This window comes from Electrophorus electricus, chromosome 17, assembly GCF_041902795.1.
Source record: "Electrophorus electricus isolate QZ-2024a chromosome 17, ASM4190279v1, whole genome shotgun sequence".
Lineage (NCBI taxonomy): Eukaryota > Metazoa > Chordata > Actinopteri > Gymnotiformes > Gymnotidae > Electrophorus > Electrophorus electricus.
Window position 1 is genome coordinate 21,025,345 of NC_137513.1, and position 26,041 is coordinate 21,051,385.

General features: G+C 42.4%; 2 protein-coding genes across 16 annotated transcripts in view; both read left to right on the forward strand.

Annotated features, from left to right (window-relative positions):
- The first annotated feature begins 1,089 nt into the window (after positions 1-1,089).
- On the forward strand, positions 1,090-17,749 carry rxfp2b (relaxin family peptide receptor 2b). The gene is given in 23 exon segments (XM_081699717.1): positions 1,090-1,213; positions 1,616-1,693; positions 3,012-3,117; positions 4,263-4,330; positions 5,335-5,338; positions 7,044-7,115; positions 7,567-7,581; positions 7,583-7,636; positions 8,562-8,633; positions 8,863-8,894; positions 8,897-8,933; positions 10,830-10,905; positions 11,411-11,487; positions 11,579-11,650; positions 11,808-11,879; positions 12,206-12,277; positions 12,539-12,595; positions 12,597-12,763; positions 14,696-14,893; positions 14,896-14,931; positions 14,934-15,104; positions 15,975-16,181; positions 17,628-17,749. Coding segments are annotated over 23 exon segments (1,989 nt in total).
- Positions 17,750-19,165: 1,416 nt separating this feature from the next.
- frya (furry homolog a (Drosophila)) overlaps positions 19,166-26,041 on the forward strand; it is a 74,309-nt gene continuing 67,433 nt past the window's right edge. For 2 of the 15 annotated variants that reach the window (XM_081700236.1, XM_081700247.1), the window contains exon 1: positions 25,244-25,702. In XM_081700236.1, coding sequence (XP_081556362.1) covers positions 25,570-25,702 — 133 coding nt within the window. In that variant the 5' untranslated portion in view covers positions 25,244-25,569. Of the gene's footprint in view, positions 19,269-25,203; positions 25,703-26,041 lie in introns of those variants that run through there. The other 13 variants (XM_081700246.1, XM_081700254.1, XM_081700242.1 and 10 more) reach the window with 12 other exon arrangements.

The window sequence follows — 26,041 nt, forward strand, 5'->3', positions numbered from 1 at the left end:
TCCTCCCTGAACTTTGAATTAGATCATCAGGAGGGGAAATAAGGCAATGACCAGGAAACGGTATTATGACACCCTCAACCACTGAGTCTGTGCTCTGGCCAATGACAGGACAGCAAAGACGGAGTGTTTTTCCCGAGGGCTAACCATCGTCACGGACCACAAACTGAAATTGTCACAGATCATAAACTGACATCATTAAAACCTCCAGTGCTTCTCTTCTCTGACTCAGAGACGGGGATTGTGTTCTTGTTTTCCTGTTGGCCTGATTTGTGTTTCTACCCGAGACTCTCTATTGCAGTTTTTCTAGGCATTAGCACATGATGTATAATCTTAACAGGCTCTGCCTAATTCAGTTTATGTACAGAGAGAAATTTGAATGTCCAAAGTCTGCTGCCATATTAGAATTTCTATTAGGCCTATCAAGTCTAGGATTCAACATTTCATGTTATAAACAAAAACAAATATAGTTTGAGACCATAGTGTAGTTCAATAGTACTGTATGGAAATAATGCAATGCATACTCTGCCTCTGAAGAAGATTGAATCTTTGAATTTTTACAGATTTTACAATGAAAGGAGTCTGGCTCAGGATCAGTACTGTGGGTAAATGTAAATTAATTGTAGCTAATGCACTGAAGATTGAATCAGTTGATATTAAACTGTCTCTGTACAACACTGTGCTCTAATGCACCATTCTGAATGCTTTTGGAATTCATAGAAGTAAAACTATGGGGTTTGCTTTTGAAATGGCCTTTGGCTTTCTCTTAAATGGAGGACTCAACCCAGTGCACTACAGTTCAAGCAGGATAACAGTCAGGGCAGGGAAAACAAGAAGTTTCTTTTAATACACGTTTGAACTGTGGACACCTGCTTTCTGTTGGTGTCAAGCTGTCCATTTCTAATATGCATGTAAATACACTTAATAAATACTGCATTATGAATTAAGTAATGCATTATGAAAAAACACTACCATTTTGTATTTAAGATGGTCAGAATTTGTAATATGAGAATGAGGAAGAATGCGGATTTAAAGTGTCTTGCCGGTCCCTTTGAAGCGAGCGTCTCCGTGGCATTAGCTGCCGGCCAGGCCATGGCGTGGCATGTCGATTCCCAGAGCTGCTCGCTGGGACACTTCCCGTGTGGGAACACCAGCTTGTGTCTACACTGCAACGGCCGGGATGAGTGTCCCAACAGTGCCGACGAAGAACACTGCGGTCAGTGTCCGCGCACGTGACACCTCGGATACACACATGCACGAACGCACACACACACACACACACACACACACACACACACACACACACATATATATGCATTCGTAAACTCCACGGAACTATGTGGTTTACTTGTGGCCTTATCTCAAAGCTTTGGTTTGAGCATGAAGTGTTTGTGAGAGTCTGGAGTGAGAAGTTAATTCATGCAGTTGCGCAGCTTGACTGTACTGAATAAATTAGCCCAGAACACCTTTTGTATAGATTGTGATAAGTGAACAGCTTCTCTTATTATAAATCGGTACAGAAGGGGGTTGAACCTGTGTGTGTGTGTGTGTGTTCATATTCCCACGTATAGTTTAACCTCTCTGCCTCAAAATGCTAATGCCCTCTTTGTCTCCTCAGGAGATAACAGTGGCTTGGCCAACTTCTTTGACAGGGACATTAAGAGGTCCGTTCCTCTGGAGCCGTCCAAGGGCTGCTGTAAGAAAAACCCTGATGTATTTTATCCAGTGGCAGCAGAAACAGTGTGGATCAACATAAACTGATTCTGCCTTTTTCTGCCTTTTTCCACCCCCTCTCTCGTGCTCTCTTCCTCTCTCTGTGTCTCTCTATCGCTCTCCGTTCTTCCCTCTCTCCATTCTTGCCTCTCTTTCTGTGCTCATCCCTCTCTCTGTGTACCTCTGTTTCCTTCCCTCTCTCTCTCTCTCTCTCTCTCTCCCTCTCTCTCTCACCCTCTCTCACTCCCTCTCTCTCTCTCTCTCTCCCTCTCTCTCTCACCCTCTCTCACTCCCTCTCTCTCCCTCTCTCTCTCTCTCTCTCCCTCTCTCTCTCACCCTCTCACTCCCTCTCTCTCTCTCTCTCTCTCTCACCCTCTCTCACTCCCTCTCTCCCTCTCTTTCTCTCTCTCCCCCTCCCTCTCTCTCTCTTTCTCTGTCCCTCCCTCTCTCTTTCAATTCAAAGTGCTTTATTGGCATGACAAATATAAATAATGATAATAATAATGACAAATAATGTGCATTTACATTTACATTTGTGGCATTTAGCAGACGTTGTTATGCAGAGCGGCTTACAAAAGTGCTTTGTCATCTACTCAAATAAAATGCACAGATAGAGTGCACATCCAGCACAGTAGGCAGATACAGGAGTCAGTGCTGACACCTAGAAAGAGTAACACAATAAGCACAAGCACAGTACCAGACAACAACAATTTAGTTATTCAGCAGTAGTGCAATATTTCCATAAGCGCAGTCATGAATCGGACTGGATCCGGATCAGACGAAGACCATCTGCATCATGTTGGGAGGGGCTGGTCTATTCTGGGCTTTGCAGGCGAACGTCAGGGTTTTAAATCTGAGTCAAGCAGCTGCTGGAAGCCAGTGAATGGAACGCAGCAGTGGAGTGATAGTGGAGACCAGTTGTGCTGCTCCATTCTGGATCAATTTTAGAGGCCTGATGGTCTATAGAAGACGAGAAAATAGTGAGTTGCAGTAGTCAAAAGGAGAAAATGCATGACTGGGTCAGGGTTGAGCCAAGATGTACTATTAAAGAAAAATAATTAAATAATAGTGCATTAACAATAATACAATAGTAATAATACATCAACAGATTAAACATGATATAGTTTATGAAAAGATAATTAATATTAAACTCCGTAATGCATTTCAAATGGAGGAAAAAAAGTATCATAAATAAATAGAGTGTTTGTGTTGTAGTGAGAAAGGTCATTTTTTCCTCTCTCCTGTGTGTGTGTAAACCTAACCCTTTCTGCCTCTCCCTCTCACACATTTCTCTCTCTCAGTCCTGCAGGAGTATCCGGATAGCTGCCAGTGCAATGACCCCGAGCTTCAGTGTGTGTACGTCAGCTTCACTTCAATCCCACTTGTGTCAGCTAACATTACCTCCCTGTGTGTACCCTCCATTGACAGTTTGTGTTCGTGTGTGTGTAGACACAGCGACGGCACGCTCGTTGCCAGACTGTACTGCTTAGATTGTGGTTAGAAATGTATACAAATCCCAAATCATGGTTGCTATACCTGACAGGCAAGTGTTGAGTGTTGATATGATGGAAATTAAGTTGCAGACAGCAACGAGGTCATGAGTTCAATTCCCAGGGCGCGCACATGCTATATACTGATAAGTGAATATGTTGCTCTGAATAAAAGCATCTGCCAAATGCAGAGAATTTAAAATATAAAGTGTAATATAAAGTTAAAATATAAAATGTAAACATGTGCTTATGATCTCTGCTAGTAAACATTGCATCAGCACTAAAGCAGCCTGGAGACAACCAGTGATATAACAGGAGATGAACAGCTGCCTTTCTGTTTCTGCATTTATAATACACATTCTGAAGTTAACAGTTAGTTAGCTGTAGGATAATGAGGCCTGTCAGAGAGGGGGAGGTGTGCAAGAGTTTAATGGCTCTTGTTTGCGTACGTATCAGTCTAAAACTGCTTCGTCATAAGTTATTTCACTTCATTGTCATCAATTTAAAATTTAAGTGAATTTATGACAAGGTGAGAGGTGTTGTTTATGGTTGTCACAGAGATCTGTTTGTCAACCACAGTTTGTTCAGTCTTGGAGCACCACTTGAGTATTACCAGCCCAGCACCCAGCTGCGGTTTAAATGTCCAAACCGCTGCTACTTTATATCTTGTTCTTGGTTTAAGAAGCCTGGGTTTTAACTTTTTATCATAGAGTTTGGACAAAAAGTTTTGTTGTGCTTTCAAATCTGAGGTTGTTTTCCCCATGCCACAAGCTGAAGTTTTCTACTCTTGCGCTCTGGGCCCTACCCGACTTCTGACCTACACGGTCTGGTTATGTTTGCCTATGCTTTCTCCAGCTGCCTTTTCACCAGAGCTTTGTCTGTGAGGAGTATGTGGGCCTGACAGCTGCTTGGGTCACTCTCCCCAGGCGGCTAGACCAGTCCCGTTATTGCCTGAACGCTGTCTGGAGCGCACCAGTAGAAAAAAACCCCAAGATGCGCCTTTAGGGCGTGACGGAGCCCCATGTGGATGCCTGATCATTCCTGCTTTCTGTCTTCTCACAGGTCCCTTAAGAGCAATGAGATTCAAGTATTATATGAAGATGCCTTTTTTTCTTCAACGGTATGTTCTCGTTGTCTCTGAGCAAAATCCAATTGTTAAAGATGTGGTACTTTTGAGCTGAGAGGCAGGGCACCAACGCTGAGAAGACTGACGTTTATTGAGGGCAAATCTAGGTTCGTTATCAGGGGCAGTCCAGGGTCAAAGAGCCAGGGAAAGTAGAGACAGAAAGTACACCCGAATTCATAGCAAAAGAACAGAACACAGAAGCTAAACAAAGAGAAGGCTAACTTGAAAACAAGGGAAACGAAACTCAGGAGAACCGATACACAGAAACACAGTACCTCAAACCTAGTATGTCAGACATCAAACATTTAACAAAACACAACAACCAGTAAGAGGACAGAGAACATACAGGGCTGAAATACAGCAGATACTCACAGGAGACACCTGGGCCAGATACACAGCGGAGAGACAACAATACGGAACGCATGGCAGGAGCAACAACCATGACAGGACCCTCAGAAACATCTGTATGAAACATCTGTATGAAACATCTGTCTGCAGCTGACACATACCAGTGTGATACTCACAAGGTCATTTAAACATTTGAGCAACATTCATAATTTGTGTCAGACAACAAACCAGAAAAAATTAAAAATAAATGAAAAGATCTTAAAAGGAAGACGTGAAAAAAAACATCCTTTGGGGGTCACAGCCGAGTGTGTGAGGGAAGGATAACACAGTTACTCTTCGTTTTTGATTCGTGCTGAGGCAATCGGTGGACATCAGGAAGTGCATTGAAAAGATATGTTTATATTTTTAAAGTTGATATTTATAAAATATACTTTTAAAGCAATGTCACTGTAGCATTTATGAATCAATTCTGACCTGATTGAGTTGACTCATATCATGTTGGCTGCTCAAATTTGCTATGCGCTCAGATTAAAAACTTCACCAATTAACAGGTATCTGCTCTTTCCGAAGCAGTTTTGTCTTTTTGGTCTTAAGTGGAAACGCTCAGGTGGAGACGGTCTGGAGGTCGTCAATTTCTTCGTAACATTTACAACCACCGAGGCTTGTATTACATACATGAATAATTACGTTTCATGATCTTCCCTGCGATGAAGTTTTATAAATGTCATGTTTAATTTTAACAAACACAAACACAGCAATCCAAACCCACTTGATGAATGCTTGTAATAGTTTGATAAATGTTTGGCCATTGGTGGACCTTGATTAGTTATTTTGAACAGTGGCTCAACACCTCTCAGTCCTTCTCTCCCGGAGCTTACTGCAGAAAAACAACACAATTTCCTTCTCCCCACCCTTCTCTCATATGTAATGCCATAATAATAGCGCTAGCCATGCCGCATCAACTTACTTGTCTTAATGTGTCTGGCAGCCAGCATAAATTATTTTTTTCCTTCTCTTTTTGACATTTGTAACTTTATCAATAATTTGTTTTAGATGCGATTTCTGCTGAAACACAAGCTTTGTAGCTCCCTACTGATGGTGAGGTTCATTAGTATACTGATCCTAATGAAAACACGGTCAGGAGGCTAATTGCTAATTAGTTCCTTAACGTCTGCCAATAAGCTGTTGGCTGCCACTTTATTTATGAAGGGTAGTTCTATTAACACGCTCACCAGTGATCTGACCAGCACAGATCCGCTCAGAAACATGCTAGCATGCGCCAGTAACCATGTTTGCTACTCTAGCTCTGTATGTTGTATTTGCCAGGGCATGTTGTCATTTCTTGTGCGCAAAATCTACTTAAAAGAAACTTGTCCAAGGCTGTTAGCTCACGCATGATGCTAACACACGGCAGTATCCCATTATTACATGCAAAGGAGACTCTGATTAACAGCCAGTAAACATGGCTCATTTGAGGTGAGTGCAGACGACGTTTGTCTCATTAGGACAGATTGGGTATTAATAAACAAGGCATTAATGAAGAGATAAAAAGGCAGATATGCATTAACTTCCTTCTCCAAAGATAAGAGGACCATCTTGCTTTGTGCTTCTGTTGGTGAAATAAATGTGTGTTTGCTATCACTGTGTTAATCATTTCCTTTCTATTTGGCTTGTTTTTTTAGAGAACATACTCCATTGTGCCGAAAAAGCAATTTCAGATTCAGAAGGGTCATAAATTCTCCCACGTTTCACTTAGATGAACGATTTTACCATTTGCCATGCCTTAAAGCACCATTTGAAACTGGCCTTACTTTACATCACACTGGGCTAAGCGCAGCTGTTGGTGACCTGCTGCTAGTTCAGAAGTAATCACTGGGAAAATCCGTGAGGAGGCCTTACCAATTTATGTCACCAGAGTGTTCGTAGTATGCTTGACTGGCACTGTCTGAGTTTTGAAAGACACCTTTAAATGCTGGTACTGTCTGAGTTTTGCAAGACACCTTTAAATGTGTGTTTGTGGCTGCTTGTGTGTGTGGTCTTTCTAAAGAAATTCTTGGGCAGCCTCATACATCAAACCACAAATCATTCAGATCATTGACCATGGAATCAATGTTAATTTAATTGCATTTATACTTCCTTTATCCTGCTGGCTATAATTCCTTTGGCATCTTACTACACTAAAGTGCGAGTGACTTTACCACAATGACTTATAATTCAGGTCTTATTAAACAAATGCCTTATGGGCTTTTGTGCAACTGTGTTAACTTTAGCTCCTGCTGAAATCAATATACAGAGCAAATGGGTATGAAATACGTGTGTGTGTGTGTGTGAAATGTGTGTGTTTGTGTGTGTGTGTGTGTGTGTTTCAGATTTCTTCAAGACAATTGCATCACTTTGGTTTCTAATCAGGCATTTAGTGGATTATTTAAGATAGAGAAATTGTAAGTACATATTCATACAAACTTCAATGCCCTACTGGTGCATACTGACGTGAGTGATGCATTATATGAGTCTAGAGGTGTCTTTTATGTGATGTACGTTTTGTGACACCTTTGTGACGGATTTTCTGAGTACCAGTGGCTGACATCTTAAACATCTAAAGTTGCAGGGCCACGGTCATTTGTTCCAGGGTTACTGAGGCTTTTGTGCTGTCTTCCATGCTTCAAATACATAATCACCTGCCTTTGATAGGTAGAAGGAGAGAGAGAGAGAGAGAGATTATTGTGTATGCATTATGTGTGGGAGAGGTTACTGTGTGTGTGAAGAGACAGGGAGATTACGGTGTGTGTGTTTCTGGGGGCGGGGTGGGGGGGTTGGAAGAGATTGTGTATGTGCACAATAGATTATTAGCCTTCTAATAATGTGTGTACCATAGTTTGTATTCTGTTTCAGATCTCTGAGCCAAAACTGCACCTTTGTTAAAACCTGGTGTGTTTGCTGATCTCCACCTGCTAAACTGGCTGTGAGTTAATTCAGCATATTTGGCCTATCATCTCCACATCATGACACATCATCTCCAAACAGAACCGATTAAAGGCCGACCCATTTTCAGCTCTATTTATCAGTGGCACTCAGTATGAATGCATTATAAGCATATTTCCATATGTCAGCATGGCATTCTCTAGGGTTTATTCCCCATCAGGGCAATAATCCAACTTTTCTGTGCACCTTAAAGAGAAACTGTATGAAAGAACATTTGGATCTCCATCATACAACAGCTTGAATATGGCTTAAAGTTCTGCATTTTGTGCTGGCGTTCAGGAGTTCTTAGATTACCATTAAACAGAACTTTTCCTAAAATAATATAAGCGCTAAGTTATGGAGTTACTGTGTATATATAATAACAGCAGAGCAAAATTTCCTTATGTTTGTGTTGTGTTTGAAATTACACCTTTCTGGCTACCTGTACATATCTGATAACAAACAAGTCTACTCCTGACCTGACTTCTTTTTCTATGGTTCCATTTTGTCTATGTGATCATATGAGTCTAAAACCCTGGAAGGCTTAGGAAACACCCATGATGAATAATTCTGTGCAGTGTAACTAATAATTATTCACTCACCTGATACGGACTTGGCCGACCCCCCGGCAAAGATGTAAATGGCATGATTGCCAGGTCTCTGGAGGAGCATTTCATACCAGCGCCTTCCATGCAAACCTGAGTGTGAATCCTCCTTCGTTCAGCTTCCTGCGTGTCACTGTATAACTGGCACCGTCTGACAGAATGACCAGAATATTGTCTAGTTCAATGCCATCAGTATAATGCTAACACATGTGTTAAGAAGTTTGAAAAAGCTTTAAGAAGGCTTTAAGAAGGCTTGCTGGGCACAAGTTAACTCTTCTTTGTTTTAGGTATACATAAGTGTTTTTGATTTCTTATGGACAGAATCCTGGATGACAATCCTCTGAAAATGATCAGTGAGACCACTTTCACTGGTTTGAAGTCTCTCTTCTTCCTGTACGTATATATCCACTTCTGATCTTTCTTTTTTGTTCTTTTTATGAGCCAGTGGGCACAAAGCTTGTTAATTTTTGTTTTTGAATAATGCCTATAGACACTTTTAAAAGTTAAATGTTAGCTATTAATGCCAAGTAGTATCCAATTTGTCTTCAGTTTGTCCTCAGAGATAGAGTAAGAAACTGAAGAGGTTTGTGGGTAACCTTGGCTTGTCTGGTGGTGTGTGCAGGTCAATGGTGAACACGTCTCTGGAGATGCTCCCTCCACACTCTGCACCTATATGCCCTCTCTCAGCTGGCTGTAAGTCTGTTGTTAACTATGTGTCTGCATCTCTCTCTCTCTCTCTCTCTGCCATAAGTGAGTTTTTTCACAGATATGCTGATTTAAAGACAACACACTGAATGTTACACGATGTCCCGTCCCTCTGGCTACACTTCACAGGGCTTTAAAGGGCAGTACAACACGTAGCCCGTAAAAGGGCTGTGTTCACTGGGACTCTTTCCAGCGAGATGCATCAAGGGAACATTAAGGTTGTGTACCAGAGCATGATCTCTGAAATGAAATGTGGCAAATCAATAAGTATAACTTTAGACTGAGTACTACTAGACTTTAGGTATAAACTGGATACTGTGCTCACTCTCAAAAATGATAAGCCTCGAGGGGTGTGTGGGGTGTTGGAAGCCACACACCGTTTCACGTCACCACCGCTGGCTCCTCCCTAACACATCCATGTCTGTCTGCACAAGCACGACTGCAGGAGCTGCTGAGGCTGAACCGTCCTTGCCTTTCACCCTTTACTTCCCATGCCCTTCCCATGCGCTTCCTATATCCTTCCCATGCCCTTCCCATGCGCTTCCTATATCCTTCCCATGCCCTTCCAATGCGCTTCCTATATCCTTCCCATGCCCTTCCCATGCGCTTCCTATATCCTTCCCATGCCCTTCCCATGCGCTTCCTATATCCTTCCCATGCCCTTCCCATGCGCTTCCTATATCCTTCCCATGCCCTTCCCATGCGCTTCCTATATCCTTCCCGTGTCTGTCTCATGCCCTTCCCATGCCCTAATGTTAACTGTCACAGGAGCTCTAACATCCTCATTCCTTTGACTCTTTTCATTCATTCCGCAGGTTCATCACACTGGTCCTCAGATATGTTTGGTTTGTGTACATGTGCACTTGGGTCATTAATGTGAAATTAATATTTCTGTACATATAAGGGCCCATTGATGGCAGAGCACTGATTACATTTAGAACAGACATATATCATTTACAAACATCAGTGTGTACACTCAGGGGAAAAGATCAGAGCTGTGAAACAATTTAAATCGACTATGTTTTAAAAGTATGTGCTGCATTGTGAACATAAAGTCTTGCCTACCAGGATGGCAGAGGAGAAAAAGTTTCCTGTAAAAAGAATTATTCTTGTAAACCCATGAATATGAACCTTTATCATGCTTCTGTCAGCACAATAAACATTTGAGCTGAGTTCTCCCCCCCCCCCCAAAAAAAACACAGAGAGAACGATCTCTCTTGGTTAATTAGCAGAGAGATGTTGGTATTTGGAGGGTATTGGCCGAGATTCAGTAAAGTCTTATTCAGTGTCCACTGAAATGTCTACTTCTTGATAAAGTTACTTCCTGACATCCAACAGCTCTTAACTTAGTTTGCATTGCAATCTGTCATAGCTGCTGTAAACCTTTGTGGGTCTCTATTGCATTGATAAAGTGCACTTTCCAAAGCCGCTCAGACACTACTGGCTGTCCCCAAGGAGATCTGATTTAGGTACTGGTCTCGAATCTTGCCTAATCCAGCTCAGAGCCTGTGTCTCAGGTGCATGTGGGTTTGATGTAAGAACAGTGTGTTCTCATTTCCTGGCCTTAATTTACCACAAAACCTGTATCATCATCTTCATCACCATCTTTGGATGTGTCAGGGATGCTGGAGGACTATGTGGCACTGTGTCTTTTTCTTTTTTTTAAATTTCTGTTTTCACTTATTCGTTGTTGCTCCTGAAATTTGCCTCACAAATTGAACTGCAGCGTTTAGGTAGCTCTTGCCCTGTCTGGCGCACCACCGCTGTGTGTGAGTTTTGATAAACACAGTAACATGGTTCACATAAACAGTACCCCAGTTCACATAACGAGTTGTTTTTTCAATGTAATGCGTAACCACAGACTCTCGTGATTCTGCTCCAAAGGGACGTTGAAGGGAACCGCATTCAGAGACTGAACCACTCTACCTTGCTGTCCTGTGAGCAGCTCACTGTGTTGTGAGTAAAGAGGCAGACAGCTGGATCCTGGAAGCAGAGGAGGGAGTGCGCATACATTTGATGGACCTGAAACCTACTTAAAAAGGAAATCTGTTTAATACGGTGCATTCCTTCAGATAAAATAACACACATTCAGTGTCCTGCTCTTTTGGACCCACTACCTGTGCAGCAGTGAGAATGTTGTTCACAGACCCAAATGCCCAAATGTGTCATAAGCCAAGCGTGCTGTACCCTGAAAAAGCGTGTGGGTGTGGGATCAGAATGGTTTAGTTCCATCAGAAATATTGGCAGAAAACTCCCAAGTCTTTAAGCATGTCTGTGGCACTGATAGTTTATTTGACTCAAGAGCAAGGATGTGCAGATGATCAAATAAGAATGCATTTGATTTTGCTCCCTTGTTGCTACACAAACTGTTCCACTGCTGTGGCTATAGCTAGATATGTCACCCGTGTTATCTATATTATCCCACATGTGTGGGAAGACATCCTTCAAGTGTTTTCACAATAAAGCATGAATCTCTGTGTGCCAATCAGATTAGGAGACTGTCTGGGAGCACTTTCCAAAGCCTATGTATGCTGGGAGAGCTGTGAGTGCCTCTGGATATCTGGACGTTTGAGTGTTCGCATGTGCACAGAGCAGGTGTTCAGTAATGATCCGTATGTCTGGGGCTTCTGCAGGGACCTCTCCAGTAACCAGATTAAGCAGTTGCCTTTTAACATCTTCAGAGGCCTGCAGGCTCTGCAAATCCTGTGAGTTGTTCAAACAAAGGATCTGAATTAGGAATCTGTGATTATAACAACGTTCCAAGTCAGACTATAAGGGCTTTTAAGCACAACTAACATTCACTCCAGCTTGCAAGGATGCTTGTTTTACATTTAGTAACCCATCATATCTTATCCTGTGCAGGAATCTTTCCCAGAATCCACTGAGCCTCGTCCACCTGAGCCAGTTTGATCACCTCACTCAACTCCAGTCACTGTGAGTTACACATCTACCCTTTTCATTCCGACAGCTAAGTACAGCCAGAAACTTAATCAGACATTCAGCAGTGACGTTAGTTTGGAATACTGTGTACGAGTATCTGTTGCAGCATACATATGCCATATACATTTACTACATTTACTATATTCTGTGATGATGGGGAAAAAGGCAGACACGATGACCAAGCGATGCACTGAAACAATGTTTTAGTGCCACATCAGTCTGTAAAGTGATGTTAAAAGTGAAACTAACTCAGAATCGAGAGATCCTTCACCACTGAGGTGAGGCAGAGATGAGCTACTGACCTTCTGCCCTTCCTACAGGGGCCTGGACAGTGTGGATATTCCAGACATCCAGACATGCAGGTTCCAGCCCATGAAGAACCTGTCCTACATGTACTTGCACGATATTGCTTTTCTTGGGATAACAATAATACATAAATCAATGATACATTAATTTTATATTATTTTGCAATGCTGCAAAATCGCTTTTAAAGTTGTGCTGACATTTTTGCCTTTAGATCTAAAATTGTGTCTGACATCGAAAGCTAGGATAAGCCACAGTCATCTACAAGCATTTATCTACAATCAGCATATTCAAAAGCACATCCCTCGAACACACTCACTGATAACAATTCCGCAAACATATTCCCACAGATATGTCAAGACATTCCAGTACTGCTCCTACGCACCGCATGTCCGGAAGTGCAAACCCAGACGGTATCTCCTCTTTCGAGGACCTGCTGGCCAACAAGGTCTTGCGTGTGTCCATGTGGGTGATGGCCTTCATCACCTGCTTCGGCAATATCTTCGTCACTGGCATGAGAATGCTGATCCATGCTGAGAACACCCTCCATGCCATCTGCATCAAGGCTCTGTGCTGTACGTCCTGGAGGAACACATGATGTTTTCGGTTTTACCATAACATAATGTTTTGTATGTGTGATGAAATGCTCAGTTTACCACTCATCGACTTATTCTCAAAAGAGGTTTTCCAGGCATAATGTAGAACTGCACTCTTATTAATAGGATGGTCAAATGTTGTATTCAAGGCACCTGTGTTTCATGAAGAAGGACAGCTGACTTCTAAGCACTCACATAAGTGTTTTAATACCCACGATCCCTTGCTTAGCACATGCTTCTAAAGAGTTGATTATTAAGATTATTAAGTTCAGTTTATTAAGATGTGGTTTGGCATGAGTGGTTACTAAGCTGTGGTTTGGCGTGAGTGTTTATTAAGATGTGTGTTTTAAGGTGTGGTTTGTATGAGTGTTTATTAAGATGTGGGAGTGTTTCAAGATGTGGTTTGGTGTGAGTGATTATTAAGCTGTGGCTTTGCACGAGTGGTTATTAATCTGTGGTTTGGTGTGAGTGGTTATTAATCTGTGGTTTGGCGTGAGTGGTTATTAAACTCTGCAGCTGGTGCATTAAAGGAATTGCCTGCTTCTCTCTCTCAGCTGCCAAAGAAATCTTCCAGGTGTGAGAGCAGCTGACAAAACAATTTCCTACTGAAAGATGAAAGTGTGACTTATCACACTGAAGAGGGCCCTTTCCTCTTGTTTCTCTCTCTCTCTCTCTCTCTCTCTCTCTCTCTCTCTCTCTCTCTCTCTCTCTCTGTCTCTCAGTAGCTGGCCAGGCAGGTCAAATTCTCCCGGTTGACATCCTGTTGTCTAAGACTTTCTTCTCCTGACCGGAAATCTGTAACCTTGTCACCATTCCCTGATCTCTGCCCCACTTAAGGATCAAATCGACTGCATCTCCACCATCTCAAACACATGGCCTCTTTCGCTTGTGAACAGGTGCCAATGCTAGAAATTAAACAACCCTTTTTTGGATACTAGAATTTGCTCCAGTGCAAAAAAAGATGGCCATACAGAAAAGGGAAATAGAAATCAGCATATAAGTTGTACAAATATGTGCTTTGCTTCACTTGTTGAACTGCTGGAATCGTGTGGGAGAAGACCACGTATCATTATGTTAACAGAAGGATGTCCAGAGTATTCGATTAAGTAATTGCAGTGTGTCTCTCTTAATGGTAAATGGGCAGTGGTAGCTCAGTGTTTAAGGTACCTGACTAATAAATGGCAGCACAAGACTTTTTTCTGTCAAAAGTAAAGAACAAAGAACAATTTATCCATAATTAGTCATATTACATTGCGTTTGGTAGACGAGCAACTTAAAATTTCAATCATATTTGATGCAAATGTAGCGTTAGGAGTCTTGCTCGAGGACACAAGGTATAGCACAGATGGGGGATAGAATTCCAGTCCCCCACAGGAGAGGCGTTGGTATTACCCACTACTCTATACCAACCAAATAAATTCAAATTAGCGGCTGATGAGACAGATGCATCTTTAGTTAGTCATCTAAATGTAATGCACTAAATATTAATGCACTCTAAATGTACCCATCTTCAGTGAGCAAGTGTTCGTCAAAATTATTTAATGTATATTTTAAAAAATTATATTCCCTTGTCTTAATTTTAGTTGCAGAGGAGGGATTAATGGCAATGATTAGTGTCAAATGACAACCATATATTCCTGCCGTGGGACCATCCTTGAGCTAATTTCCCCATCCTTCCCTACCATGATGAGCTGCCTATGGCTCTGTGCCAGACTGACTACCAAGAGTGAAATACTTCCTGGTCTAATCCATTCATTGAGCAGTTTCATTCTTTCCAAAAACTACCATACCATTTCCGGTATGATATAATTGGCATGATATAATTGCTATGGTAACATATTTCTCTGTTTCTGCTCTTGCGCTGTTTGAGAAAAGGCTCTGACTTTTATGCTCACGATACCCCACACGCAGGTGTGGACTGCCTGATGGGGGTCTACCTGTTCTTCGTGGGGGTCTTTGACGTGAAGTCCCGGGGTGAGTACAACAAGAACGTCCACCTATGGATGGAGTGTCTGCAATGCCGCACCATGGGCTTCCTGGCCACGCTCTCCACCGAGGTGTCCATCATGCTGCTCACCTACCTGATGCTGGAGAGGCTCCTGGTTATCATGACCCCCTGAGCCACCTGCGTCCGGGCAGGGCCCAGACCTCGCTACCCTGGCCTCCATCTGGCTCCTGGGCTTGTCCATCACCGCTGTGCCGCTGCTCAGTGACGAGCTGTTTGGGATCTACTACGGTCACAACGGCGTCTGCTTCCCCCTTCACTCCGACCGCATAGAGAAGCACCCCACCAAAGGGTACTCCATGGGCATATTTCTGGGTGAGTGGCAACTTTAAGTTAGTTATGTTCGTTTATAATGTTTTATTATATAACGATGTCTGTGATGTCTTTGAAGAGTTCTACGCTTTTAAAGGGGCATCTTAAAGGGTTTCCTATGGGGATGTTGAGATCTGGATAAGTGAAATACCCTTCTCTGAACATGCAGGCAATCTTATCCTGGGCCATCTTAAGAAATGCTAATTTTTCTTCTGTAGTTTACTGAAACAAGAAAAAAAAAATGTCTTTGGACAAATTGACTCTTAGCGCACTAACAAGGGCTTGAATCCATCACAGAGAGTGAGGTCAGCAGTAAATGACGGTCATGGTAAAGGCTTCATATGAAGAGCGTGGTGTACACATTATTCATATTCGCTCAAATTTCCCTTCATGTCTTTCGTTCATTTGTGTAATTCAGTCTTGGCATGTACTGTAATGTTGTAATGGAAATCATTTTCCACCACATTAGCTGCAATAGACCCCCTCCCCACCATACGGGAATGGAGGAATAGCTCCTCTGTTAGTCTGGACAGCCTCAAACACAAAGCAGCACAATTCTGTGCTCCATATTCTGTGGGGAACTGTAGACATCATTAATAATGCACTCAGTTTTTCAGGCATAGATTAAGCCCATTTCTGAACCACAAAAAGCCTAAATGAAGTATTTGCTTGCAGCAATATTTAGTTCAGTTTTTGAGGTGTTGAAACCTTAATTTATGTCTGAGAAACTGACCTGTTTTAAAATCTTTTAAAAATTGTTTCAGTGGGATAAGATGTGCCATCTTTAACCGCGGTGAAATAAAAGCCACCATAACCTCAGGTCACTTCCTCAGCCACCTTGTCTGATCAGTGTCTCTCCTTTCCGCCCCTCAGGACTCAATCTGGTGGCCTTCCTCATCATCACCATCTCCTACTCCAGCATGTTCTACTCCATACACAAGACAGGCATGAGGGCCACGGATCTACGCAAGGACGTGGCTGTGGCAAACCACTTCTTCATCATCGTGTTCTCTGACCCCCTCTGCTGGATCCCTATATTTCTTGTCAAACTTTTCTCCCTGCTGAAAATGGAGATTCCTGGTGAGAAAGTCTGAAAGGACCGTATAAATGTTCCCCAAATACTATTACATCTGAAAGCTGCAATCTCAGTTTTTGTAAGACATTAATTTCTTAAGGCTAAGACATTTATGGTCCACTTGGAGCTCTGATTGAAATCCTGCTGTGTAATATAATTAAACTGAAAAATTATTTCATATAGCAATTAAAATGAGTTTAAACAAAACAAATTACAGTCTGTAACAGACTGATATGCTCCATCAAATACTATATGAACACTGTATTCAGGAATGTGATTTAGCAGCACTAGAGCAACACCTAATATCCCTGTACCTGCCATAATGAAATGGCCCTTAAAGAAATAGTTACACTAACAATCGAATTTACACACTTTCTCCCTTAGCTCAAATACGAGCTTTGCATAAAGGTTTTGCTTTTATAGTTTTGCGCTGGAACTCTGAGGCTAACGTCATGTTAGTAAAGGAAACTTGTCACCATCCGCATTCCTGTAATGGTGAGCGCGTAAGAGGTGGACGCATGCGCAGAGAGGTGCGAGATTTATTATGGGCAAATCCAGAATGGTTATCGTTGTAACAGTCCAGGGTCACAGAGCCAACACGTAGAGTGCGAGGACACGTGGTTAACTAAACGAAACAAAACACGATAAAAAATGGGAAAGACAAGAACCAACACTAACAAACAGGAAGCCAATAACACAAGGTCAGAATTATATACGAAGGACATAATTAGCAATAACCAGTAACTGAACAGGCAACAAGTCAGGGTTTAAATACATGTAATAATAAGATATGACTGGACACAGGTGCAACTCATGAGGAGCGGAGAAAACCAACCTAAAGCAAAAACGACACGAGACAGGGAAACCATAGAGACAGAGATGCTTGGAGGGGCTAACTGGAACAAATCCAAAGCCCCACTAAGCCTGGATCCCATGAACCGGTTAAGTCATTTCAAATGCATGCTTTTTTAGTTTTTGGCACTGTTAGTCTTATGGACCAAAAAAGAGGGAGTCAGTTTGGGTGTTTCCATAACAACTCATGGTTTTCAACAGTCAGCCTATGTACTGGTAAAAAGGTTACTATGTACCTAATATTAAATAGACACGTTATGTAGTTTTCTCTCTGCTCTAAGTTAACTAGCCAACATAGGTAGCTAGCTAGCTTTCCCAGAACTCAGTTAAAGTGTTTGCAACTTTCTGCTGCAGTTTAATTGCATATCACTGGTTTTGTGCAAAATACACACAGAAGTAACAGAAAATAATCCTAGTGTTCCCATACTAACCCATGTTATCAGACACACAAAGGGCTGTTTTGTTGTCAGACAGTTATCCGACAGTTTTCTCTTATGTTTTGTTTTCAGACGGTTTTAATAATAAAAAAAAAAACACAACTGTTTCTTTCTCTTGCTAAAATCCTCTTTTGTCCTCTTGTTCCCCACGGCCCCTGTAAGGAAGGATCACGTTGTGGGTGGTGATCTTCGTCCTGCCCATAAACAGTGCTTTGAACCCCCTCCTCTACACACTGACCACCAACTTCTTCTGAGAGCAGGTGGAACAGCTCCTGTACCAGTAGCAGGGACACACGACCCTCAGAAAGGACTGGCCTGGACCTCCAGCCTGGATGTGGGTGCCAGTCTCTGAGGAGCCTGTATGTGTCAGAGGGAAGCGTTTTGCAAAGAACTCCCATGACTTCCCAGACCTGTAGACTTGGATAACAGGTACTCCCTAGGCAGGTGTTAGTCTGGAGATGGCCTCTCATTGTATGCTGACCTGGGGGACGTGGGAAATGAAAGACAGCTGTCTGATAGGCCTCGCCCGGCCAGAGCCTTCTACTGGCAATAAGTTGAAGAACCAGTCCTCTCAGCCTTCTGCGAGGCTGCCAAACAAAACAATTGATGACACATATTCTGAAAGAAGACACTTAACAACAAATAAGGGTTTTGCCCTTAAATAGAGACATTCTAAAGGAGACATGAAACTGTGCTGTTCTGCTACTGTTACCTCAAGTAAAATTGCCTTTGTTTACCTAATCACTCCTAAAATAACAAGTGTTCAGTCACTGCTGAAGACAGAGCTTAGATATTGTCTCCTAGTGCTATGTCCTGAGCTAAAATAGCAATGCTTTTGATTCTGTTGTGTAAAGCACATCTGCAATCTTTTGGTTGTCCCCAGAGTTAAGCATGGTTCTGAGACATTAACCCCACATGTCAACCATCTACACAATCCGAAGCCTTATCCTCTCTCGGCTTTAAGGCCAGGGTTATTTTGGGAAATTCACCCTGATCTTTAGGCAATAAAATAAATATTATGACATATAACATTTCTTTTTGCCATTTTTTTTTTGGTACATAGATTGTCACTTTATTTGTCATATGGAAAATAATGTTTAATTTCATTATTGATAGATGCCAGTTTTCTGTCAAATAGGCACAAGTTTCAATTGTTTGCAAACAAATCAAAAATATCTTCCCAGGTCTTTCTTGAAAACAATGCTCCACAATCCGTCCCTTTACTATTCACATATTGAACAACTCTTTGCAATCTCGATGTTGACCTTGAAATGTACCACTAAACTCTGATCCAAACTTTAATCCAGTTCGCAGAATTGATCACTCAACGCTCCTCCTTGCAAAATGAGCGGAGTGTCGGAGTACGGAGGTAACAGCACCAACTTGGATGCAAATTGCGACGAGAGGATGCAGTAGATGAACAACACGTCTTTATCTACGGTACGCTTGTTCGCTCATCAAAGTTGGTCTGACAGGTACAGTTGATTTGTTGACATTAAATGTAGCGAGCTGATATAAAATATTCATTGCGATTACGATTAATCGGTTGTTAATGTAGTTTTTTCCCCCTGCACCTTTCGCCTTTTTCAGAATCGATGCTTACACATAAAATGCATGTAAGCCTCGTCGCTATGTGTTAGTTTACTGGGTTTACTAAGTTATCGCCCGCTCGCGAGTCGCAGAACCAAGTTGATCGCAACCAGAAATGCGCGCGATGACGCGCGCGCAACATGTTTCATGAAACCTGCCAGTTCTGGGCGCGTGAGCATCCTAATGTGGGAGCCTGTAGCTTCATCGAGTGCAGTAAGTCTTACTGTTACTTTATACTATAATAATAATAACAATAATGACGATGATTTTCTGTGTGCGACAGATAATTTAACTAGTAATGGCGTGGACGTGTTAGTCTGTTATCGATGACAGCTCAAAGGAAATTGAGTTCATAAGGCAAAATGTACCTCTTGGTAAATTACCAACAAATATGGCAAGAATAGATTTAAGTCTGTCATGCCACAGGGATTTTCTCATGAAGTTGATATTTCACTGCTCTTTCATTTCTGCGGTTAAGAATCTAGAGTCTAAGACTGGTGTTTCACTAATGGCAGATGAACCATAGCTGTTGATACGGCGCAGAGGTATAGGCTACACAGAGCAGCTCTTTGTTAAATGTCAGGTACAGTTGATCTGTTAATCTTATTATACACAGCAGAAACAAACTTTTCAGATCTAACATGTTCAAAGTCCACTTTACTGTCAGACCAGTGAGTTGTATCTCAGTTCACAGAGTTCCTTAAAGCAGTAAACCGATAGCGACTCATTGTGAATATGCTTGCAGGCATTTAGACCTCAGTACTGAGAAACATACGAAGCAAGTTCATGCTCCAATGTTCGTAACAATATACTTCTTTAAAATGTCTATGAGTATTACCAGGGTTTATTGTGTTATATTTGCTATAGTACGATGTGCTTTGTTGTTATATGATACAATGCTTAACTGAGCCTTAAGGGTATCAAATATTTACTGGCAATTACGTGCATTTTATGTGGAAAGCTGGACTTATGTCAAACATTATCAAGTGATTTTTGTAACCAGATTATTTCACTGCTATTATCTAGCATACCTCTGTATAGGCAGCTGACACAATACTCATTAGATGGTACAGTACAGTTAATTAGGACAGTCCCTCTACCTTGCATATATGCTGAATATTATTCAGAAGCATTGCAGTGATCATATCAAAAGCTCTGCTTGTTTCTCAGGCAACCAGAGACCCATGCTTCATGCTTTGCTATAAATACATGTGTGGGCTAAAGGCAGAGTTATGATCTGGTAACGTTTACATAATCCTGTTTCTCCCCTGCCTCCATTTTGTAGCGTGCGTCTGCTTCCTGGGTCTGTGCGTAGTTCTGCTGACTCTCCCACGCATGTTTTAGGTAAAGGCTCCACTTACACAGGAACGCTGCATGCGCACGAGTCAATAATGATACGACCCGCACGAGAGACCATGAGACCTCATGGGCGTCAGGAGACACCTGTGAAAGGATGCGTTGGCTGTGTTAGTTCTCGGTGCACAAACACGACACATTTACCTGGTCGTAACGGGATACCCCCGCACCACGTCCCCGTGTCAAAGGGCAAGATCGAGGCAGGCCGTGCACTTGCTGCCCTGTGTTTGCTGATGGGCCTCGTCTCCTCCTCTGACTAGTCATTGTGTGCTCCCGTTTGGTGAAAGGCATGCTGGCTCCTACTCTGACCGTTGACATACAGGCAGCGTCGGGGGACAGGTACAGGACGAAGGTCTGAAAGACCCCATTATCAGACGGGCGAAAAGCAGCGCCTCTTTGATAGAAAGCTGGTTTGAAGTGGGAAACATAGCACTGCTGTGGACATTCCCTCTGACTTCAGAAGTAGAGTTTTCCTTGGTTTCACAGCTACTGCCTGTAATAGTCCTCTGGATTTGACCTAAAGCTGTGAATATTCCTTTATGACTTAGACTTGCATGAATTAGCTCTTATATGAAACTAGGTTTCAGAATGCTAGAGACTTGTTTGAAAGCCGAATGAACATATCTAATAATATATATATATAATATATATAACATGGGTGCAATGGGTCAACTGTTCTTAAGGGACATGGAAGGTGTGTGTGTGTGTGTGTGTGTGTGTGTGTGTGTGTGTGTGTGTGTATGTGTGTCTTTAAGCATTTGAAGCAGATGGTCATGTTCAGTTGTTACAAGAGTGTAGGGAACAAATCGTCCAGATGGCAGCTGAGTAGAGAAATGAGCTGACCTGAGACTAGGATGACGGGAGCTGATCTGAGACCAGGTGACGTGAGCTGACCTCAGAACATGTGAAAGAGCTTATTTGATGAACTTCTCATCACCCTACATACAGCCTTTATACAGAGATCTGCACTAGACATGGTCCTACTGCACTGTTAGATAAGCTTAAGGGTATCATGTTGAAAGTATCTTGGCTTAAGGACCCACCAGTTAAGACTGTAGGGTTTGGCAGAGCTCTTCAATTTTGTTGGGCTTTCGTGTGCCAACTTGTGGACTGACGTTCATTGCTCAATGTACAGTAATGCTGTTAGTCTTCTCGACATGTTTATGATGACGTTTATGATGACGTTTTAATAGAATGTAATTGTAATTGTAACCATTTCACTACGAGTTATACTGTGTATGACTATGTATGTGGCAAATAAACCAAACTTGAAACTTGAAACTAATTAGCTTTAACTTAAACTAGGACGCATGCCCGCTATTTCAGCTGACAGTCAATCAATACATTCCGAAGCTGCTATTTATTGGCTTGTGACACATGCATGATTTAGAACTGGCTTATGCAAAGTAGATCACTTACAGACTCCTGGATGTCAAATGATTTACATTTAAGTTTTCAGTATTCCAAAGTGACTTACACATTTATCAGTCAGTGTCAAGCATGTCAGTCAGACATCTTATCTGCTGCTTGCGGATGATACAGATAATAGTCCTTCTGTCCATCTGTTTTCTGGACATGAAGACTTGCCTTGGTGCACTTAGCTTTAGATGAGTCTATAGTAATAATAGATGTTAATCAATTATTCAACAGGCCTTGCTCAGCCTTCGCATACCCAAATGTTCCTCGCCATGGTAACCACCTGTTGAATTCTTTTGGTGGATGGAGGTGTTGGTTACGTTGGCCAAGCTGTTGCCTGCTTCCTGTGGTTCTGCTCTGTCTTTCTGCCCTTTCGACAGGACAGCTAACAATAAGGAAGGCAAAGTTGGTTATTTCTTATATCATATTTTTATGGAATTATACAATAATATAATTTAAATGGATTGTATGTTTCTTTAGTTCACAGTCGTGGAATGCTATTGACAGTATTTTGAATGTAATGTTCCTTGTTGTGGGTACGTTTTAATTTTTAATGTTTCATTCATGTTTTGTAGTTGTTCCTTTTCTCTTCGCCTCGGTTGCACTGCACCATCCTGGACTTTAGGGGGCGGTCTTACATCGTAATTTTACATTTCCTATGGCTGCGTGGCTGATGACAAAAAAACAGTGGTTTACAAACGCTTAAATAATGAGTTAGGTAAATCTTGTATTTGTGTACATCAATGCACACTAACACTCCCTTTTGAGAATGGCCTTCCTAGAACTTAAATTCTTTTGCACACTGAACCTAACATGTCTGATTTAACTAATCAGTCACTTCAGAAGCTTTGATTAGCTGGGTGAGGAGTGTTAATTATGGGTGTAACTGAACTGCGACTGGTGATAGATCTCCAGGAAGTGGTATTGGTGAGTGCGGATTTACACTAGTATAATGTTATTATTATGCTGTTGTAGCAGAAAGAATGTTCAGAGAGAGATTATACACTTAGTGGGTTGTTGATATGTCAGTCCATTTGTTTGTCGTGGTCTGTTCCTGTTCCATCTCCAAACATCCACACTGTGCTCTGGTTGTTTTCATTAACACACAGACTAAGCATCCTGATTAGAGACCTCAAATCCTGGCCTAAGTGATGGGAGCCAGATTGGAGTTGAGATGTCTTGACTCTTTGGTGTTGATGTTTCAATAAATATCAAACATATAGCCATAGGAAGATTATAGCGTCTGATTCTGTAATCTGGGACTTTTTTGTGCATCTATGTGTGTGTACACATTTGTGATTATGATGTATAAGATGATTGCGACTACAGATTTTCATCCATTACCTAGAATTGAATACATTTCCTGGCTCAAGTTTATCTGCATATTCTAAAACCTGGATTGCAACAACACTGGGCCTGAGGCTTTCTGAGCAAATGCACTTACCCACAAATAGCTCTGATGCACTGTGTGTGTGTGTGTGTGTGTGTGTGTGTGTGTGTGTGTGTGTGTGTGTGTCTCTCTGTGTTTCATAGGGGTCTCATGGGGTTCCAAAGCCAAAGCAAACAACCCCTTTTTCAGTCTTATGAATGTGCCATTTATTGCTGCCCAAATTCTAAACCTGCAGAACCCAGTACAGGCTGTAGCAGCAATTTAGTGTTTTAGTTTAATAGCTTCCATACATGTAACATACCATCAGTGTGTGGCCTCTGGGAATGTCTTACACAGTAATACTGAAACTATTCATTACTGTCTAAAATACCAATTATTCATGAAGCATTCTAATGAATTTTCATTTAGCCATTCTGATTTTTTATTTAAGCTATTTTAATAGCAAACTCACAATTAAAAAAGATTGAATTTCTCTTGTTATTAAGAATCAAGTCCTCTGGATAAATGCGTGTGCATGTGTGGTTTTTTCACTCTGATACGGTTTGTGCTGAAGTGTTGGGTTTGCATTTGGCAAAAGAGTGTTTCTCCTGTCAGGATACCCACTCACACACCCACCCACACAGACACAAACACACACACACACACACACACACACCCGTATTGTGCACATGAGGGTTGCTATACTGGCTTATAAAAGAATAAAACATCTATTCAGTGAAACACTAAAAGTATAGCAAAGCATCACCAGAATAGTGAATAGTCATCTAGAGCCTGGTTCTTTAAGAAGAAGCAGAAATGTTTGCCTTTAAATATTTTGCCACAATAGTTTTCCCCCTTGGTGCTATTAACTCACTTTTAGCAAGTGATGTTTAAGTCATTGTATTATTGTTGCCCTTTGCTATGGTAATATGTTGTAGGGATTAATTCAGGCAATCATTTATGCTACCTATTTCCAGAGACACCACGGTCCTAGCTACTTCAACTAGTGTGGTTCCTTCACTAAAATATAATACTTTAATAAAACTAAAATATCACTAAAATATAATGCTTTAATAAAAACGAAAACGTTCAAATGTGAACAAGTATTGGAAAACTTTGTTTTCTGAAAGTTGTTTTTTTCTGGAATAAAGCATGTCTATTTTTTTCAGCAAACCAGTGTGCTTTTTAAGACAGAAAACACCTTCAAATACATACGCAGGGTGTTTGTGTGAATTATGTGGGTCAACTCTGGGAAAAACTCTTTCATTTAGATTTGGACCACTTTTCCAAGTTTGTCTTATTATGAAAGCGGATGGAAAGTGACAAATTATTTATGCAAAAATGGTTTAGTCTTTATTTAGGAGTGTGTCCTTTATGTGACAACCACCATGATGGGCAGACATTCTGTGTGTGTGTGTGTGTGTGTGTGTGTGTGTGTGTGTGTGTGTGTGTGTGTGTGTGTGTGTGTGTGTGTGTGTGTGTGTGTGTGTGAACAGCATAATCAGCCCTCTTGTAGTGATCCTGGTTCTCTGAACAACAATTCCAGGCTAGTTATGAAGTTCCGACATTCTGTTTGGGAAGTGCTCACATGGCCAACAGACCTCCGTGCTAAGTTTGGGGAAGTGTCTCACCTTGGTCTTTCCAAAACAAAATGAAAAAGGTAGGAAAGGACGAAGTAGAGAAGCAGCCCTGCCCCTCCAGCACGACTGCAGCGCTCCTCGCCGCGGCAATGCCAGGACTCTCCCTCCTTTCTCGCTGCTCCTTGCTGGAGCCAGCGTGCTCCGTGCTGCTCTGTGGAATTTGGCAGACTGAAGGAAATGGCTCGTTTGTGATAGCAGTTTATGCGAGCTATATGATCTGGTGAGCACACTTCCTCCCTCAGAACGGCACACAATTTCTAGCCCCCCCCCCCAACCCGCTAGGTCTTCTCTTACACACAAATGCTCTCTCTTCGCATTTCCTTGCTCTGCTTTCTTTTTCTCTATGAACAGCAAAAAGTGAAAAAGAGGGAGGCTCAGTTCTCCTGCACCTGTCCAGCTCCACGTGCGTCGTTGTAACTGGCTAAACTGCTTTGACAAGTCCAGGGAGGGCTGGAGTTTGTCCGCCCTACATGCTGCCTCTCTCTCTCTCTCTCTCTCTCTCTCTCTCTCTCTCTCTCTCTCTGTCTGTCACACACACAAACACACACTCGCATGCTCCTACGAGGAACAGCACGGGATAAAGACACAGCTCTTCGGGACAGAAGGACGAGGAAGCGAGAGGGAGGGAGCGTGGAAGCAGGGCAGCGGGAGGTGGGAGGAGGCGCGGAGGTCCATGCGTCCGCGGAGGAAAGGCTGACAGGCAGTGGGCACGGTGGCGCGCTGCCACCTGGAGATGCTGCACGCCGGGCGCGATGGGGTCACGCCGGAGAAGACGGCCAGCTCCGCGGCAGACCCGCTCCTGAGCTCGGACTTCAGAGGGAAGTTTAGGAAAATGCGATCCAGGAAGAGGCCCACCATTCTGGCACGTAGGTGGCGATCAGACCCCGCTGGGCTCCTGCGATTCAGGCTGCGTTTACCGTGTTCACCAAACGCGGGCTTCGCAAGGCGGGTTGTGAGCGGCAAATCGCAGCTTCTGATCTCGAGCAAGCGTGAAATTTCTCACTTTCCAGACGTGTTTCAAACGGTTGCTGCGAGAATGTTGCGTGTGGATGGTAAAACAGCACCTTTGTGTCCTGCTCCCTGCAGTTCTACCACAGGCATCAGCAGTAGGGTAGCAGAACGGCAGAAGGTGCCACTTTTGTTTCGTAGATTTGAGTCAGAGTTTAAAGAGGTGAGTAACATCCCCTTTAGATGCTTGTGACAAC